The sequence below is a fragment of the Typha angustifolia genome, chromosome 8 (genome assembly GCF_048772165.1).
Source record: "Typha angustifolia cultivar Huaian chromosome 8, ASM4877216v1, whole genome shotgun sequence".
Classification (NCBI taxonomy): Eukaryota; Viridiplantae; Streptophyta; class Magnoliopsida; order Poales; family Typhaceae; genus Typha; species Typha angustifolia.
The window spans coordinates 7,770,392-7,787,117 of record NC_133246.1 but is presented as its reverse complement, the minus strand read 5'-3'; the positions used below and the strand labels follow the sequence as shown (position 1 = coordinate 7,787,117).

The 16,726-nt window shown below is 36.9% G+C and overlaps 1 protein-coding gene across 2 annotated transcripts in view; it reads right to left on the bottom strand.

Moving 5' to 3' along the window:
* Window positions 1-321: 321 nt before the first annotated feature.
* LOC140765381 (plastidic glucose transporter 4) overlaps window positions 322-16,726 on the bottom strand; it is a 47,811-nt gene continuing 31,406 nt past the window's right edge. For both annotated transcript variants that reach the window (XM_073104440.1, XM_073104439.1), the window contains exons 10-14: window positions 9,741-9,887; window positions 9,556-9,629; window positions 2,329-2,417; window positions 2,118-2,232; window positions 322-1,118 (exon numbers count right to left, since the gene is read on the bottom strand). In XM_073104440.1, the coding sequence (XP_072960541.1) occupies window positions 936-1,118; window positions 2,118-2,232; window positions 2,329-2,417; window positions 9,556-9,629; window positions 9,741-9,887 (608 nt within the window). In that variant the 3' untranslated portion in view covers window positions 322-935. The remainder of the gene's footprint in view (window positions 1,119-2,117; window positions 2,233-2,328; window positions 2,418-9,555; window positions 9,630-9,740; window positions 9,888-16,726) is intronic.

The window sequence follows — 16,726 nt, the reverse complement described above, 5'->3', positions numbered from 1 at the left end:
AATTTTTTGAGATAATCAATGTAAAACCATCTTGACAAGCTCATCGGTCAGTGAAATCCATAGTTCACTTAGGAGTAAGCATAATAATCAAACACCAACTTATCTCAATACTAGCTTACTAATTCCTACTATCCTTTTTTATCTAATATCTTTATATTTACTAATTACCGTTTTACCTCCGAAAATTTCTCTTTTTCTCCTCTCTCCTCTTTCATTCATCATAAAAGATGTTTTAATTGTTTATTAAAATATCTCTACTTTTATGTCACATAATTATAATAATTATACTATTATACTGATTTATAACCAAATAATATAATAACTTCAATCGTTACAAGTTAGCTCTCTTATGCATGTTTACAAAATGAGCATAGCGCAGGTAGTATAGAAGTTAACTGAACTCCCTGGATAGGTGAGGGGCTAATGCTTCAAGTATAACTTGTTGCTCCAAGTAGATCCTTGAACTCATCAATCCTAGGTCAGGACGTATCTAACCTCCAAAATCATTTCAGACCATCAAAAATGGTTGCACCCGACAAGCGTGAGGTCAGTTATACATGAAGCACTTGTTTCATTTGTTTTCTCCAGTTCGAATATAGCAAATACTTTCTCAAGCAAAAATGATGTTTGCATAACTGCTGACATCTAATTGCAAAAAGTTCAGAGGCGAAGTACTTTTATAACTTACAAAATGATGCTGGCAATGCCAGCAACATGTCTTCAACCCTCATCCAGAATCCTATGTAAGAATTGCTAGTCTCTGAGGTATTAGCCACTTCACGAAAATTCAAGTCTCCATCATTTTGGGTTTTTATTCGACTCTGATTGAACACCATAGAAACATAAGAATTCCACTTATTCACTGTTTTCCGATCAAAGTTCTGCTGTTGATTGCACTCCTCCACAAGTAGAACTTGCATGCGCTGAGAAGCCAATCAAATAGCAGGGTTAAGTGCTCGCTCAATTTCTTCTAGGGATCGGCCCTTCGTCTCCACCACGTTGCCAGCTATATACAGAACAGCAAGAAGGCAGACAGTTGCAAATCCTAGATAGACCGTGCTGATTCCATACTTGTTCACAACGCTCAAAAAGTAGAGGCCAATGACAAAATTGGATACCTGTACAAAAGACCAATGTTAAACTCAAGCCTTCATTCTCCCTTAGTGACTGAAAGACAAAAGATTTTTTTTTTTCTTGTGTGTATACCCTTAAAAACTCTCATGTCCACTTGTATATCTCTCCAAAATTGATATTTACATATATACCCCTCAAAACATGTTATTTACATAGATATCATCCCGTTTACTTTTCCCATTAACTTTCAATAATTTAATAGAAAAAAGATAAAAATACCCTTAACTACAATAAAAATATTTCTTATTTTTTTATACTTAAATTATTTAAATTTAATGGTTAGTTAACTCCAAGAAGTACCTATTCAGAAAAATAAAGATTTTAAAAGGTATAGAAGCAAAAAATTGTGTTTTGAGGGTACACATGTAAATATCAACTTTACATGGGCATACAAGCAAATAATGAAATTTCAAAGGATATATACAAAAAGAAAAAACAAAAACAAAATGTTCTATAATATCCAAAACTCAACGTTTATACTCCACGGCATCCAGATAATCAATCAGTTTGGGCCAGAAAACATTAAGAGATCATCAAGTTAGCACTAAGACATTTTGAAAGCTGGGGAACTTGAAATATAGGAAAACTGAAAACTGAGAAAAAAATCTCAAATTCGCGCATCAATTTGACAACACCATTCTTTTGGTTTGTCAATTGTCTACATAGTGAAATAGAATCACAAAATTTCTCAAGATAAAACAATGCTATGCCTCACTAGTGTGAGGAATAAACCTTCTCCCCAGCCTACTCAAGTATTAAGGTGCTTTTACGAGATGAAGATTTTTTTCTTCGAGTACCAAGGTGATGTATTTCCGTCAAATATTCACAAAAGAGTTGATTGTAAGAAAAAGATGCCAATTTTAATAATATAGTAAAAACCAAGAAATTTCAGAAAACTTAAGGGAAAATGGTGGAAAAGGATAGTTTAAACAATAATTGATTATCTTCAGATAAGCTTGACAAGTTCAAAACTATGAACTTACCCAGTGCATGCCTAGAGACAAAGCGACAGCCTTTGCTCTGATTCTGGAGGCAAATATTTCAGGAAGCAGAAGAGCTGGTACAGGGCCAGCTCCCAGTGAAAAAGACAGAACATACCTGTAAAAGGTTATAAAATATCAAGTGAGTTCAAAGACCTTGAGAAATAAACCACAAGAGAGAGACTAATAAGCTGTACTAAGAACCACTACTTACAGTACAGTGCCAACTACTGCAAGAGTTCCTGAATAAGCGGCCAGAGCCTTCCAAGTGAAGGACAAGGAAAGGAGCAACATGGAAGCAGCCTTCAAGAATTATGTTAGGAAATTAAAGGATGAAATATAGTAAATATTTATTAAAAAAGAAAAATAAAAATAAAGATGGAAAGCATATAATTTAAAACAAGCAAAACTACAGGTGGCTCTATATGTCTTCTAGCAAGTTACCATGGTACTTTTCTTACATATGGCAAAGAAAATGTTGTGAAATAAACAATTCATGGAATCAAATGTAAACAGTAAAAGTAGTCTGAGAACCAGAAAAAAAATTAAAAATTAAAAACTTAAAAAAGAAGAAAAAAAGAGAAAGGGCTCACACGCAATGCACGTGTGATCCCTTCTCTCACCCGTGTTGCGACGAGGAAGAGGAGGCCGCGAAATCCTCAGCCGGATCCTAATTGAAAGCGAGATTTACCCTATAAATCAAACCTTAACCTAAATTGGGGGAGGACTCACGCCAAACCCCCCTCCTCCCTCCCTTTTCTCCCATCTTCTTCTTCTATTTCTCATCGAAGTCATGTCCTCGGATCAGAATGCCGAATCAATCAGACATCGCAACTCAACTCGTCGGTGCGTGCTCTCCCACCTCTCAAAATTAATTAAAAATTAAATACGCTAGAAAAGATTTACCTAATTATTTGGGCATTTGTGGGTCGAGGAAGCTCGCCAACCAGCGGCTTCGTGCTGCTATCGCTCCTCTTCCAGAAGCTTCATATCGTCGGCCTCTTTCCATGGGTACTTCCTTTGGAGCCCTCATGGCTCGGATCGCTATCGGCCATGAAGTTAACTTTCAATCGTCGACGATCGATCCGACCTCTCTTTTCGAGCATGAGGTTGTGGTGGTGAGGAACCGTCAAGTACCATCGATGGACCTCCAATGGCGGTGATCGCCGATCTCTCTCTCTCTCTCCCCCCTTCTTTTCCTCTGGTTGTCAACCCCTTCGAGGAGGAAGCAGGATGGGCTCAAGTTTGGCTCGAGCCAACCCTTTTTGTTAGTTGGGTTCAGATTTGGATTTCGAATCCAAAAGACCCGACCCGACCTATTAAAATTAGTGGGATTGGACCTTAAGCCTAATCCATTTAAATAAATCTTTGGGTGGGCTACAGGCCAACTACAACCCAGCCCATGAATAATAATAAGTTTGGGCCCTAAGCCCAAACTATTTAGTGGGTTTTGGTGGGCTACGGACAGGCCAGCCACAGCCCAGCCCAAAAATTTGGGCTTAAACAAGCCCACTTAAATAATTTAATTAGTTTTAAATTTTAGAAATCATGATATTAGTTAAATTGAAATATATTATTTATTTATTATTAAATGTGGTGATTTTTTTTAACCCATGGACCAAAAATTTTAGTCGTTTCACCTAAACACAAGTGAGTGGGTTCACTTACGTATTTACTTTATTTATTCGTCTTGTATTTTATGTTTTTTATCAAATCACGTATAATTTAGTGTGCAAATACATTATTATATTTTTTATGCATTATTATATTGTGTGCAAAATATATGACCTACTATATTGTTATACTTAGTACATATAGTCATTTATATGATTAATAATATTAGTGAAAAAATATAATCAATACGTGTTAGGACTTTAAGAACAGACACAAGCTAGATATTTTTCGTGCATCTCCATATGATGACTCAAGACTACCTTGAAATCTAAGGGACAAACTTATTCCTGATCAGCATATAATCTATTTAAGTGACCCCGATACGATTAGAGATCAGTCCAGGGAACAGACTCATACCTGATCAACATATGATCCGTTTAGGTGACTCTGGCGTGCTTAGAGAACAGTCTCAGGCTAGATTAGCAATCTTCTGAGGTGACTTTAATCCTTCTCTATGGTTAGTAGAAAAGACAAGGTGAGTTTATAACATAGTGAGTGATACCTCTTAGTGATTCTAACTGGATTAACTATAAGGAAAAGACTCGAGTGCATATAGAAGTGAATTATAGTTGATATGGATCCTCAAGCACAGTCCCAAGGTGAGAGATGACATTATTATTGTTATCATAAGCAGGCTTAGCATTTTATATTATTGGACTTATATTTATGTAAAGTTATGTTATTCTCTGAACTATAGTTATTGACTCATAGGTTTCCTCTTCTAATATTTCAGGTGCTAATCCGCGTGGCGACTGAGCGAGATGCACTGGGGCCTCACCTTCACTTACGATTTTACTATTTTGTCTATCGGCTGTGTAACACTTGAAAAAAAAAAAAAAAAAAAAAATTTAAGCGCACGCACCATGTGCGTGCACCCTAACCGCTTAAAAAAAATTTTAAGCACGTGCGCTGACTCCTTCCCTCTCTCCCACCTCTCGCAACTAATACCTCTCGCAGTTAGTTGCGAGAGGTGGGAGAGAAGGGCGCCGAAGTGGAGTTAACTCCACTCCGTTGCCCTCTCCACCTCCTCTCTATTTAATCTCCACCCAATTCCCCCCTCGAGTTCTTTTTTTTCGGAATCTTCTCTTCTTCGCTTTTCCCTACTCTCTTTTCTCTCTCGAGCTGCCGAAGTTTTCATCATGGGCAGCGAGTCACCGGAGCACCGGCAGCCAACCAAAACCCCTCACCTCGATCGTCAGGTTAGCCTTCATCCCCTCTTTATTTCAATTTGAAAATAGTCTAGTTAAGCATGCGTAATTAGGATTTTATTTTCGTCTTCTTTCATCGGAGAAATACGCCGACCGGCGACCTCGGGTCGACCACCCACCGGTTTGGGAAGTTTTCCTGTTTTTCCCCCTTGCTGTAGGTACCCAAATTAGGTACCCACGGGGCGCGAGGGAGGCGATGCCATGTCGCCTCCCACCGCCGGGTTTCTTTGGCACCAGCGGCCACCACCGGTGGTGGTGGCCTCACTCGTCAACCTCGGCCGACCCACCTCTTCACTTGAAAGAGGTGGGTACCCGAGAAGAGGGCTTCGAGCCCACTTAGCTCTGAGTTGAAAACTCCATGGCCGCCGGCCATGGAGTTCCTCAACTCTTACCCTCCGGCCGCACTAGTCGGAGGTTCTATCCACTCCTACGCCCAAGTCGAACTAGTCAACTTGGGGAGAAGTTGCTGGAGCCGGGGGGGGCTGCCGGTGACGATGATCACCGGCAGCAACACCCCTCTCCTCTGTTTCTCCTTCTTTGTCAAGGAGATGAGGAGAGGGTGGAGGTTGGGCCCCCACCGCTCTCTCTCTCTGTGGGTTGTGGCATGGGCTGCGTTGCAGCCCAAGTCCACAGTCCCCTTTCATTTTTTTAGGTCTCGGTGGACTGGGCTCCCCTTGGTTTCTGGTGGGCTACGGGAGCCCACCTCCTTACTTGTTGTCAGACTGGGCTCTGGAGCCCAGTCCACCATCTCACCCTGCTAGACTGGGCTCTTGAGCCCAGTCCATTACCTCTGGTCTAGTGGGCTGCAGGTAGGTCTGCAACCCACTCTCTCTCTCTCTCACTCTCACTTAATTTGCTGGGCCTTGAACTCAGCCCAATCTTTAACATTTTTAGCCCTAGTCTAATTAATTTTGAGTTTGTTATTTTTCTTAAATTCTGTTAGCTACCTAAATTGTAATTATTATAATTTTTCTCAACCATGTTATTAATAAAATTAGAGACTATACAAAATCAAAATAGTATTTGAATTTATTAGTCTTCTCAATTATCTTCACATTTACAATGTGAACGGCTCTAATGACCATTATTATTTTAATTAGGACAAATAATATCTCGGACCTAGAGAATCAAACTTAAATATATACACAACAAGATGGCTAGTTTATAAGTCCATTAATTTTATGTCTATTTTATTTATAAATTATTAGATTCAGCATTGTGCGGGAAGGATCTTGAAATTCAAAAAGAACCGACTGATTAGGAGAGTAAGACGGATTCCAGAAATACCCCAGGCGAGTAGAATTTTATAATAGTCTTTAAAAATGCATGCTTATGTCATATCTTACCTGTGATAGTTAAATGTCGTTTTCTTATGAAACTTATATGACATCACATATTTGCATTTAATTACATGTCAGTTCTTACTTGTATTATTTATCACTTAATGCACATGTATGATAGACTCTATGATTGTTTATAATATCTGTTATTGTGATGATTATGTTAAATAAATAATAGAAGTCATGGCACCACGTGCACGTATCACTATTAGTCAAGTCCCAGTTAGGCAGTGCTCTTTTACCTACTCAACCCGAGGTTAGGGGTAGAGTGTATATTATATAGTATCATATTAGCGGCCTACATTTGAGGTCGGTAGCAGGTGGAGCATTCAGGTGATTATACTGCCATAGTTGGAGATTTGACTAGTATGATATTAGAAAAGATGATTGAGAGGAAGGGATTGTAGTTCTAGCGGTACCCGAGGACGCAGGGTCAGGGCGTCTATTGAGCTGTGTGCTCTTACCAGCCGTATGTGATGATTTCGCTCTGTGCGATAATTACTAGAACGGTGTTGATGGGCCTACGACTGGGGTCCTTAGTCTGATGGCCACAGACAACCGGTCATATGCAGCGTCGCCAGGCATGTATGGGCGATAATACCGCTAGTTGACTAGTCCTCCTCGATTTTTATGATGCTATGTGAGATATGTTATTGTGACTTGATTCCTGTGTGGATTTCTATGTAAAATAAGCTATAATGATGAAAGCTATTAAAAGTCATAATGTACATTTTTCCCTGACATGTTATGAGTTGCATTTTACTTATCATGTAATATTCTTAGATTATTATTAGATTTTACTTGCTGGGCCCCGTGCTCACCGCCATTTTTGGTGGAAATATTTCAGAGATGATTATAGAGGATGCGGACATCGAGGAGTAGCAGATTCATTCCTTATTTTTAGCATTGTTTATTCTATCATTTCAGTTGGACTTAGCCCCTGCGAGGGTATTTATGTTTTAGCAAATTTGTGATGGACTTGTATTCCTAGAGGCTTGTTGAGGCCTGTGATATTATAATTCAGGATTATTTGTTGGATTATTATGGTATTTCTTGACTTATTCAGATACTCGGTGAGATTATTTCACTGACCGATCACGTGGGAATCACGTGGACATGCTCCACGTGAAGAACACGTGAATTTTTGGAAGTGGATGTTTCAGGCTGTATTAGACATTTTATTCTAAACGATCAGTTATTTCAATTTGATTGGTGACACATTATCAATGACATTAGTGTTTCTTTATTATTGGATTATATTTATTCGAGTTAGCTGTTCATAATTAAATTCTTATTATTTTGGGACTGAAAAATAATATTAGTTAAGGCTTTATGTATCTCAAGTGTATTGAGGTACATGATTGGTCATAATTCCAATTTTGGGTCGTGACATAATCTATATAATATATATAGTGATAATGACATTTAGACCCCTCAAACTATCACTTTTCTACATAACCTCCCTAAACTTTTTTTTGACATATAAACCTCCTGAACTATTGAAAATATCTCAAATACCCTTTCCATTAAGTTTCCGTTATATTTTTCAATCATAAAATGTCACATGCAATTAACATGAGCAGTAGTCAGACACGTTTACTCTTATACACAACCATACTAGTCCATAGGTTACACCTTGATATTCAATGTTGATCCTAAATGCGACTTTATTTTCCCCATTCTTCATTTATTTCCTTCTATAGCTCTCCCAAGCTGATACATATCTATTGAAACATGTATCAAGAGGAGAGAGATGAGACCCATTACAGCTCAACACGTTTCCTCCATAGATTTTATTAGCACCTAATCTACAACGTATTTGCTCCTGGCTTGTTAGCTTGGATTCTATTTGTTTGATATTTCATTTTTTAATAATTATTTGTGTTTTAAGTTGTAGAGGAGACGAGTTTCATGATGCGAAAGTGAATTTAGGTTGGATTAGGGTATCTTGGTAGTGTCCTTATTTTAGTTACCTTAAACTAGGAGTTTATTAGGTTTAGTTAATGGCCTTAATGACAAGATGTATTCTGTAAATATTTGGTAAAACAGTGTGATTTACAAATGTTGAAAATGCAGGATGTAAACTGTAAATACGTGAAAAGATAGGACATTAAATGCAAATTATCCTGCAATTATTTCCTTTTAGTCTTGTGCACCTGTATCAAAAGACCCAAGTGTCACAAACGCACATATCCTTCCAGCAGGATACAAGAAAGTAGCACTATTAGGCCATACAACATATGCATGTCAGCATGGCACTATGCATGAACAGCATTGCCATGCCTATAGGCCACTAGCAAACCCCATCCCGATGGCATTTAAGATCTTGCTTTTATCCCTTTTTATTAGGGTATTATCTAGTTGTAGATATCTTGTTTGATTGATAACTGCACACTGCCAAACTCAATAAGGTTTTAATGATTTTCATTAGTTCTATATTTGTAAACGATACATTGCATTCCACTGCTAAGGATCTCCTTTTATATTGAACAACCTAATAATAGGGTTTTGTTGTCCTAATTTCCATGTCCATACTTTTAGTCCCAATTGCATGGGATCATTGTGCTTAGATCTTAAAAGTATGATATGCATTGTTGATTTGTTACCTTAACAACTTAAACTTTTGAGTCAATTCTCCAGAGGTTTAGAATTCAAATCTTGTTTAGCCCTATTTAATCCCTATTTTTTATTATCAATCCTTGTGCAGTGTGGAGGGCCTCACATCTTAATGTCTTTCACTTGTCCACGTGCAGTGTATAAGGGCCACATATTTGGGGGCATCCTAAAGGTACAATATGTATTAACAGGTTGAGTTTTTAGATCATTCGGTTATCCAACATTAGAGATGCCTAGGTCCTAAGGAAATAACAAGCACAATCTCACCTACTTGACCATTGCTAAGATTATTGGATAGATGTATGAAAATATCCAATGTCACAATGACTAAAGGAAAATAAGGAAAATAGATCAATCTACCAACTGGCCATTAGGTTTTCTGGTGCTCTCTTTATTATCTAATTTTTCTGGCTGCATATTTGGCAGAAAGTTTCCTATCAGGTTGACAGCCCGATATAAAAATTTGTCAATTCTTTTGTAGCCATCTCATATTTTAGTAGTTCTGTGGCTGAGCCATAATTCTGGGGAAAAGTTACTTTTTCAGAGCATCCACACAGAACAATCATGATGGCTAACACATTATAGATAAAGAAAATATCCTACCATTCCAGTAAAACTTGTGATGAGAAGGCTTTTCCTTCCTCTCTTGTCCATCAGAGATGATGCAATTGCAGTGCCTGTAACAGTACAAGATTCAGTGCAAAATAAAGAATGTGTGGAGAACTAAATTGTTGAAAAGTAAAAACTCAAACTACTAGAAGTAGAATAAGATACAAAAGTATACTCACCAATAACATTTGCTGCCCCAACAAGAGCACTTGCTGCAACATCAGAGGCTATTCCTGCACTGCGAAATACAGATGTAGAATAGTATACAACAGCATTTATACCAGCCAGTTGTTGAAACAAGAACAGTGCTGCTCCTACGCTCACAACTGCAGTTGTCATATATGTCAGGACAAACAAAGGTTTATACTGATTATTTCCATGTTTATTAACTACAACCTTTATTGTACAGAAATTCCATCCTATGAAAAGAAGTACAGTTATGGGGAAAACAATGAAACAATAATAATTTAGATAACACCGTGCATAAAATATCTGGAAATCATGTTTTTACTTTTTATGAAGTTAGGAAGGTGTCAATTATAAATTAGTGAACTCTAGAACAGAATGTAATATCAACAGAGAAGGAAAAGATTTAGTTGGGTCTTGAATAACACAGAATACTAGTTATAATTAATTATAGGATGAGGACTGTGGATAAATGGCTAAAATAAATTTAAATTTTAAAATTTGGTAATTCTCAAAAAATTTAAAATTGCATATGAACCCTTACTTTGTGTGAATAGCCTCTTAAAGCTATAACTACACCTATGACCTTGTGATTGACAGCCTACAAAGAAGGGGATATATGCAATTTTAAGTATGACTTGTAAATTGAAGAATGATACTTTTAACGAGTAAATAGCTTACTTCAGATGACCTTTAGTTGTGATAAGTTAATAACAATATGTATTATATGAGTTGAAAATCTTGATTTTCGCATATCACTAAGCTCAAATAAGCTACTAATGTAAAAGAAATACTACTTTCATTCACATCACTAAGCTCAAATAAGCTACTAATGTAAAAGAAATACTACTTTCATTCACATCACTAAGCTCAAATAAGCTACTAATGTAAAAGAAATACTACTTTCATTCACAACCCTCATGTAGAAAATGATGAAACTTAAAAAGCTCTACTATTCCTTAGATTGGTTGCATATGCTCTAGGTTGCAGCAGCCTAGCAGCTGAAGGGATTCTTCTAATTTTGAGAAGTTAATGGTGACTATAAGCTCTTTTATAAAACAAAAAAGACAGAAGCCTGTCTTCTCATCATAGAGAGTTGATTATGTAATAATCAAAGATATTGAGTTATTGACAGTTCAATCTCTAAACTCAATGATAGCAAGATTTTATGCACTCACATAATAATACTAATGTCGCATACTCCAAATCCCTTTCAGCTACTAATATTTTTCTCTTTTTAATGATCCCCTACTATAATAAAGATTGGTTGCATATGCTCTAGGTTGCAGCAGGCTAGCAGCTGAAGAAATTCTTCTAATTTCCAGAAGTTAATGGTGACTATAAGCTCCTTTATAAAAATAAAATAAAAAAGACAGAAGCCTTTCTCCTCATCATACAGAGTTGATTATGTAATAATCAAATATATCTAGTTATTGACAGTCAATCACTAAACTCAATGGTAACAAGATTTTATGCACTCACATAATAATTCTAATGCACATACTCCAAATCCATTTCAGCTACTAATGTTTTTCTCTTTTTAATGATCCCCTACCATAATATAGATTGGTTGCATATGCTCTAGATTGCAGCAGGCTAGCAGCTGAAGAGATTCTTCTAATTTTAAGAAGTTAATGGTGACTATAAGCTCTTTTATAAAACAAAAAAGACAGAAGCCTTTCTGCTCATCATAAGGAGTTGATTATGTAATAATCAAAGATATCGAGTTATTGACAGTTCAATCTCTGAACTCAATGATAGCAAGATTTTATGCACTCACATAATAATTCTAAAGTCACATACTCCAAATCCCTTTAGCTACTAATATTTTTCTCTTTCTAATGATCCCCTACTATAATCTATAAAACCATCTTCAGTTAAAGATCCCAATATGTACCAGATGCAGTACAATGATTTCAAATCTTGCTTTTGGTTTTGACTTTTGACCCTAGAGAAAAAGGAAAATTTGTACTGAAACAATTTGGTTTCAAATAATAGTGATCCAAAATCAAGGTCAAAAGACTCAAAACCAGCAATCTTGCCGGTTTCAGCCTTAACTTGAGTTTCGGTAGTTTTAATAAGTTTTGCCCAATGTTATCCCATCTCAAACAAAACTTCAACCCATGTGCAATACATAGTTTAACATGTACATAGCATAAATATTTGCCTGATACAAAATTATGAAGCAAAACCGTAAGGCTGAGTGCCTACCACTGGAGCATTTGTATTTTATTAACTCAAGCCTCAGTTAAATTAGTTACTTACTTCAATATGCATTCACTACTCTTAGGTACTTGAAAGTTAAAACATTCTCTATTTTCTCAATGTAATGTACTCTGTCCATTTTTACCACCTTTTCAGACTTAATCCTTCTTCCAGTGCTGATGATAAGATCTCCATCCTTTGTGGATATTAGATGCCACTATGGCAACTTAGATTGATAATGTAAACATGCTCTATGAGCTGTCCAATCATATGAAGATTGCCATAACTCCAGTACTATTTCATGATCTCAATTTGGAATTCCATTTACTGACTATTCTTGTAATTTGTTTCAAAAATTTTGTAAAGCTTCTTATCATAAAGTAGCTCAGAAACAAAACAGTCAAGATTCAAGAAAAAAAAAGAAAGAAAGACTACATCAGGAAAAAAATTTGGCCTCCAAGGCACAAATAGACCAAAAAGAAAATGATTCATAATATAAGTTACATAATATTGCTGGAATAATTATTCCATAAAAGAGGATAAGAGTTCTTTATCTAGACTTCCACAGAAGGTTGCAAACTCTTAAAGGTATGATATGCATTTTTATTGGTTTACTACTTGACATTTTTAACTTTGCATCAACTGGTTATTTAACATGGTAACAAAGTCCAATTATCTGGAGGTTGAGTTCAAACCTTGCCTAGCCCCATTTAATCCTTATTCTCTACTATCTTTTCTGTGCGGTGTAGAGAGTCGCACTGTCTTTCATCTATCCGCATGAGGGTAAAGGTCTTGAGTTCAAATCTTGCCTAGCCCCATTTAATCCTTATTCTCTACTATCTTTTCTGTACAGTGTAGCGGGCCGCACTGTCTTTCATCTATCCACATGAGGGGCATAGGGGTTGTACATAAGGGGGCATGTTATAGACTTATATGTAAGACATATATTGTTGCTATGTTGGTAACATTACCACCGGTTTATATTTTGGGATCATCTATTATCTGACGTAAACAAAAGCAAAAGCTACAAAACTCTCTCTTGTCAATACAGGCATACAAACTTAGCATTTTACATATTTCATGGGTCATCCTGAAATTTTAGATAACTGTCAATTCTTTCAAACAAATAATGTTAGTCCTGTAATCAATGTGCCTACAACTTCTACATATACCAAACAGTATATAGCTAGAGTAGAAAATGAAAGTTACCCTATGACTATCTAGTGTAATAAGGAGGTAACTATGACAATCGGAAAGAGTAGAAAAAGACCAAGACTCAATAGACGTGGTTACTCACCCTACTATATCTGATCATTTGATAAGTAAAATCTCACAATATTCGGCATGTATTACATTAGGCCACGCACATGTCTAGTAAGCACTTTATTGCATATTATATAGATATCATGGCTTGAAGTTTCAGGGGGGAGGCCTATCCATATCTACAGTGAATACTATGCCATTTTCGCCAGTATGCAAGCCATATCAGTCAAAATGCCTCTATGTATATATATATATATATATATACTTTTCTCAGGCTATATTTGGGTCAGATTTTGTGTTGGATCCAACTCAAATCCTACCAAACATCACAATTAATGTCATGTGCAAGATATTCTGTTTTCCAATTCTCCTTTCTACACATGAACATCAAAATCCGACTGACTGTAGGTTAATCTGATAAATAGGAGGTAGATCCAACTAACCGGAAGCAAGTTTAAAGCTCTAGAGAGGTGTCCTCTGTACTAATTGCGATGAGGTAAGTTTTTTCTCTATTTTTCTTCTTGTCAGAGTGCTGTACCCGTAAGAACTGAGAAAAAGGAGAAAAAAAAATCAAGTGCACTGCACGTGCGACCCCTTCATTTATTGCCTGTTTTGCGACAAGGAGAAGGCGGCCAGGAATTTCTCGGTGAATCCTAATCAAAATCAGAATTTGCCCCTATAAAACAAAACCCTAACTCTAAAATGGAGGTTTTTACACACCAAACCAAGGTTCGTCAATTATTGATGTCCCCAAGCTCTTTCCTTTTTTTCTCTTTACTCTTTTTTCTCACTCTCTCTCTTTCATTTCTTTCTTCTTTTATTCTCACTCTCACTTTCTAACAAAGAGATCTAGCTCCAACAAACACCGACGAACTCCAGCGGTGCAAATCTCACTCCAACGAACTCTAACAAACCATGGTTCATCAAGTATTCATTGTTTGGAATAATCACATGATCCATATGCTAATTATTATCCTCCTCAGCATTCTCAGACACAAGATTCACGTATTGATTATTATTCTCCTTAAAGACAATAAGATCCATTTGGTATGAATGATATGCTGCAATCACTCTTTGGAGTACCAGACCTGACATCATTATTTTCAAACTTATAGTGATTATGATGACAACCATAGGAATTTACGAGAGCCAACTCAGTGTTCATCGAATTTTGACTTTTGAGTTAGTACTTTTGTTTAATTTTTAAGGCTCATATCTGAATTTATTATTTTCTTATTTTTTTATCATATTTTACAAATTTTAGAAATTTTTGCATTTTTAAATAATATTTAAAATTTTCTGTCATTAAAAAAATCAAATATGATCTGCGCGACCGACACGGTCGATCCGGCCGATACGTATCATTTTTTCGAAAGGCCAATCTTGATCCCGATCCCAATTTTTCAAACCTTGCATTAAATCCCCTCCCCCTTCTCTTCCTTTTTCTTTCCTCTTCTTTCTTTTCTATCAGAGCCACATTCTTGGAATGGCGTGCCGGGGCACCATCGGAGCACCCCCAAAGCAATCGAAGATCATAATTCAACTTGCCGATGAGTGTTCTCTAACCCCATGCAAATTAATTTTAAGTTTTATAGGGTAGAATATAAATACCTAACTATTTACAATTTTGGCAAAGCTCGCCGGCCAACAGCTTCAAGTTGCCGTCGCCTTTACTTCGAGAGCTTTGTCTGTTGGCCTCATGTTCTAGATGCCTTTCTGTGGAGTCCTCGTGGCTCAAATAGTCGTCGGCAATTTCCTTCATTCTTGAGTAATCGACAAGATTTGCCGACAGCATCTCCATCTCTTTCTTCCTCCTCTTTTTCCTCATCTTCGTTTTCATCTTTGTCTTCTTCTCCTTCTCCTTCTCCTTCTTTTCCATCGGGTGGGAAGAGAGCTCGGTAGGGATCAATCCCAACCGGACTTGGGTTTGGCCTAATCCAACCCTTTTGGATTTCAAGTTCGGGTTCGGGTCTAGACGACCCAACTCAACTAATTGAAGGCTAGTTGGGTTGCAGCTAGCAGCCTAACTCATTTTCTTGTTCAGTTTGAGCCTATGCCCAGCCAATTATGGAGTATGTGTGGGCTGCTGTGATGGGTTCTACAGTACCAAAAGATCGGCTACGGAACGATTCCTTCAAGATCTAGATTTATTATAGGAATCAGTCCGCGCAACCGTGAAAAAATATTCACCAAATATTCTCCTGTAGTCAGAAAATTACAAAACCAATTGGATTAGATCCGTAACTCCTTGATCTACAATTTTCATATTTACACCCTTCGCAAATTCGACCTGCAACTGGGACAGAAACACAAAATAACGCGAGTGATAGTGGTGGTGATAGGTGGAGTGGATGTTAGGGTTATGGATGATAATGGAGATAAAAGTAGATAGTGGAGATTGTTAAGGAATAAAGACAAAGGGAAAGAAGTGGTCGAGATCCCAAAAAAGAGAGGACTCCACAGACGATGGAGATTAGAAGTTAAGAGAAACCTTGCCAGCGGTAGAGATGGTAGATTGATGAAGAAAGAGGAGGAAGAGAGAATAGAGAGAAGTTAGGAGGTAAGAAATCGATAATCCAATAGCATTATGATTTGGCTGTCATCCACACTTTTATAGAGGCTAGCCAAAAGCCCTAATAACAATAACTAAAACTAATCCTAGTGCAATCCCACCGATCGCGTTCGAACGTGCCCGATCACGTTCGAACACACAAAAGACATTCTATGTATGTGCGACCATGATGCAGGCGTTCGAACGCGTCCGACCACATTCGAACGCACTTTTTGCGTCCTCTGTATTTGCGAATTTAATGCAGGCGTTTGCAAGGGTGTTTGAACGCGATCCCTCCTGCGTTCAAACGCGACCTATAAAAATTTTATTTTAATAAAAATAAACAACTAATGTAATAAGAAAATATCCTAATTAAATGTATCATACAGCTAGCCCATAGCCCACCCTAACCTTCTAGGTTTGACACTTTAATTATTTAATTAGTTTTAAATTCAACGACTTTGGTTGTTGTTAAATTAAAATAAGAGTTTATTTATTGATGAAGGTGAAGAATTGCACTCACATCTAGGTGAAGAATTGCACTCACATTATGGATGGGAATTTACTTACACGTTTACCCTCTCATATTTTGTATTATAACTTTATTATATTGTCTTCATACTTTGTGTATCATTATTGTTTTTATGATGTATTATACTTCATGCCATACATTAATTTATAAAATATTATTCTTCATGCAAGTAGCCAATGTATTGGTCATGAGTAACTTTCTTGACATGAGTTGTAGTAGGTGAGACTTGAGAACAGACCCAAGTTAAATATTCTTCGTGCATCTCCTTGGGGTGACTCAAGTCTACCTTGAAGTTCAAGGAATAGACCTATACTTGATTAGTATATAATCAATTTAGATGACTCTGACACGATTAAGGAACGGTCCCAAGTGAGAGTCTCTGTAAGGTGACCTTAATATCTCTCTACGGTTAGTGGAAAAGACAGCTT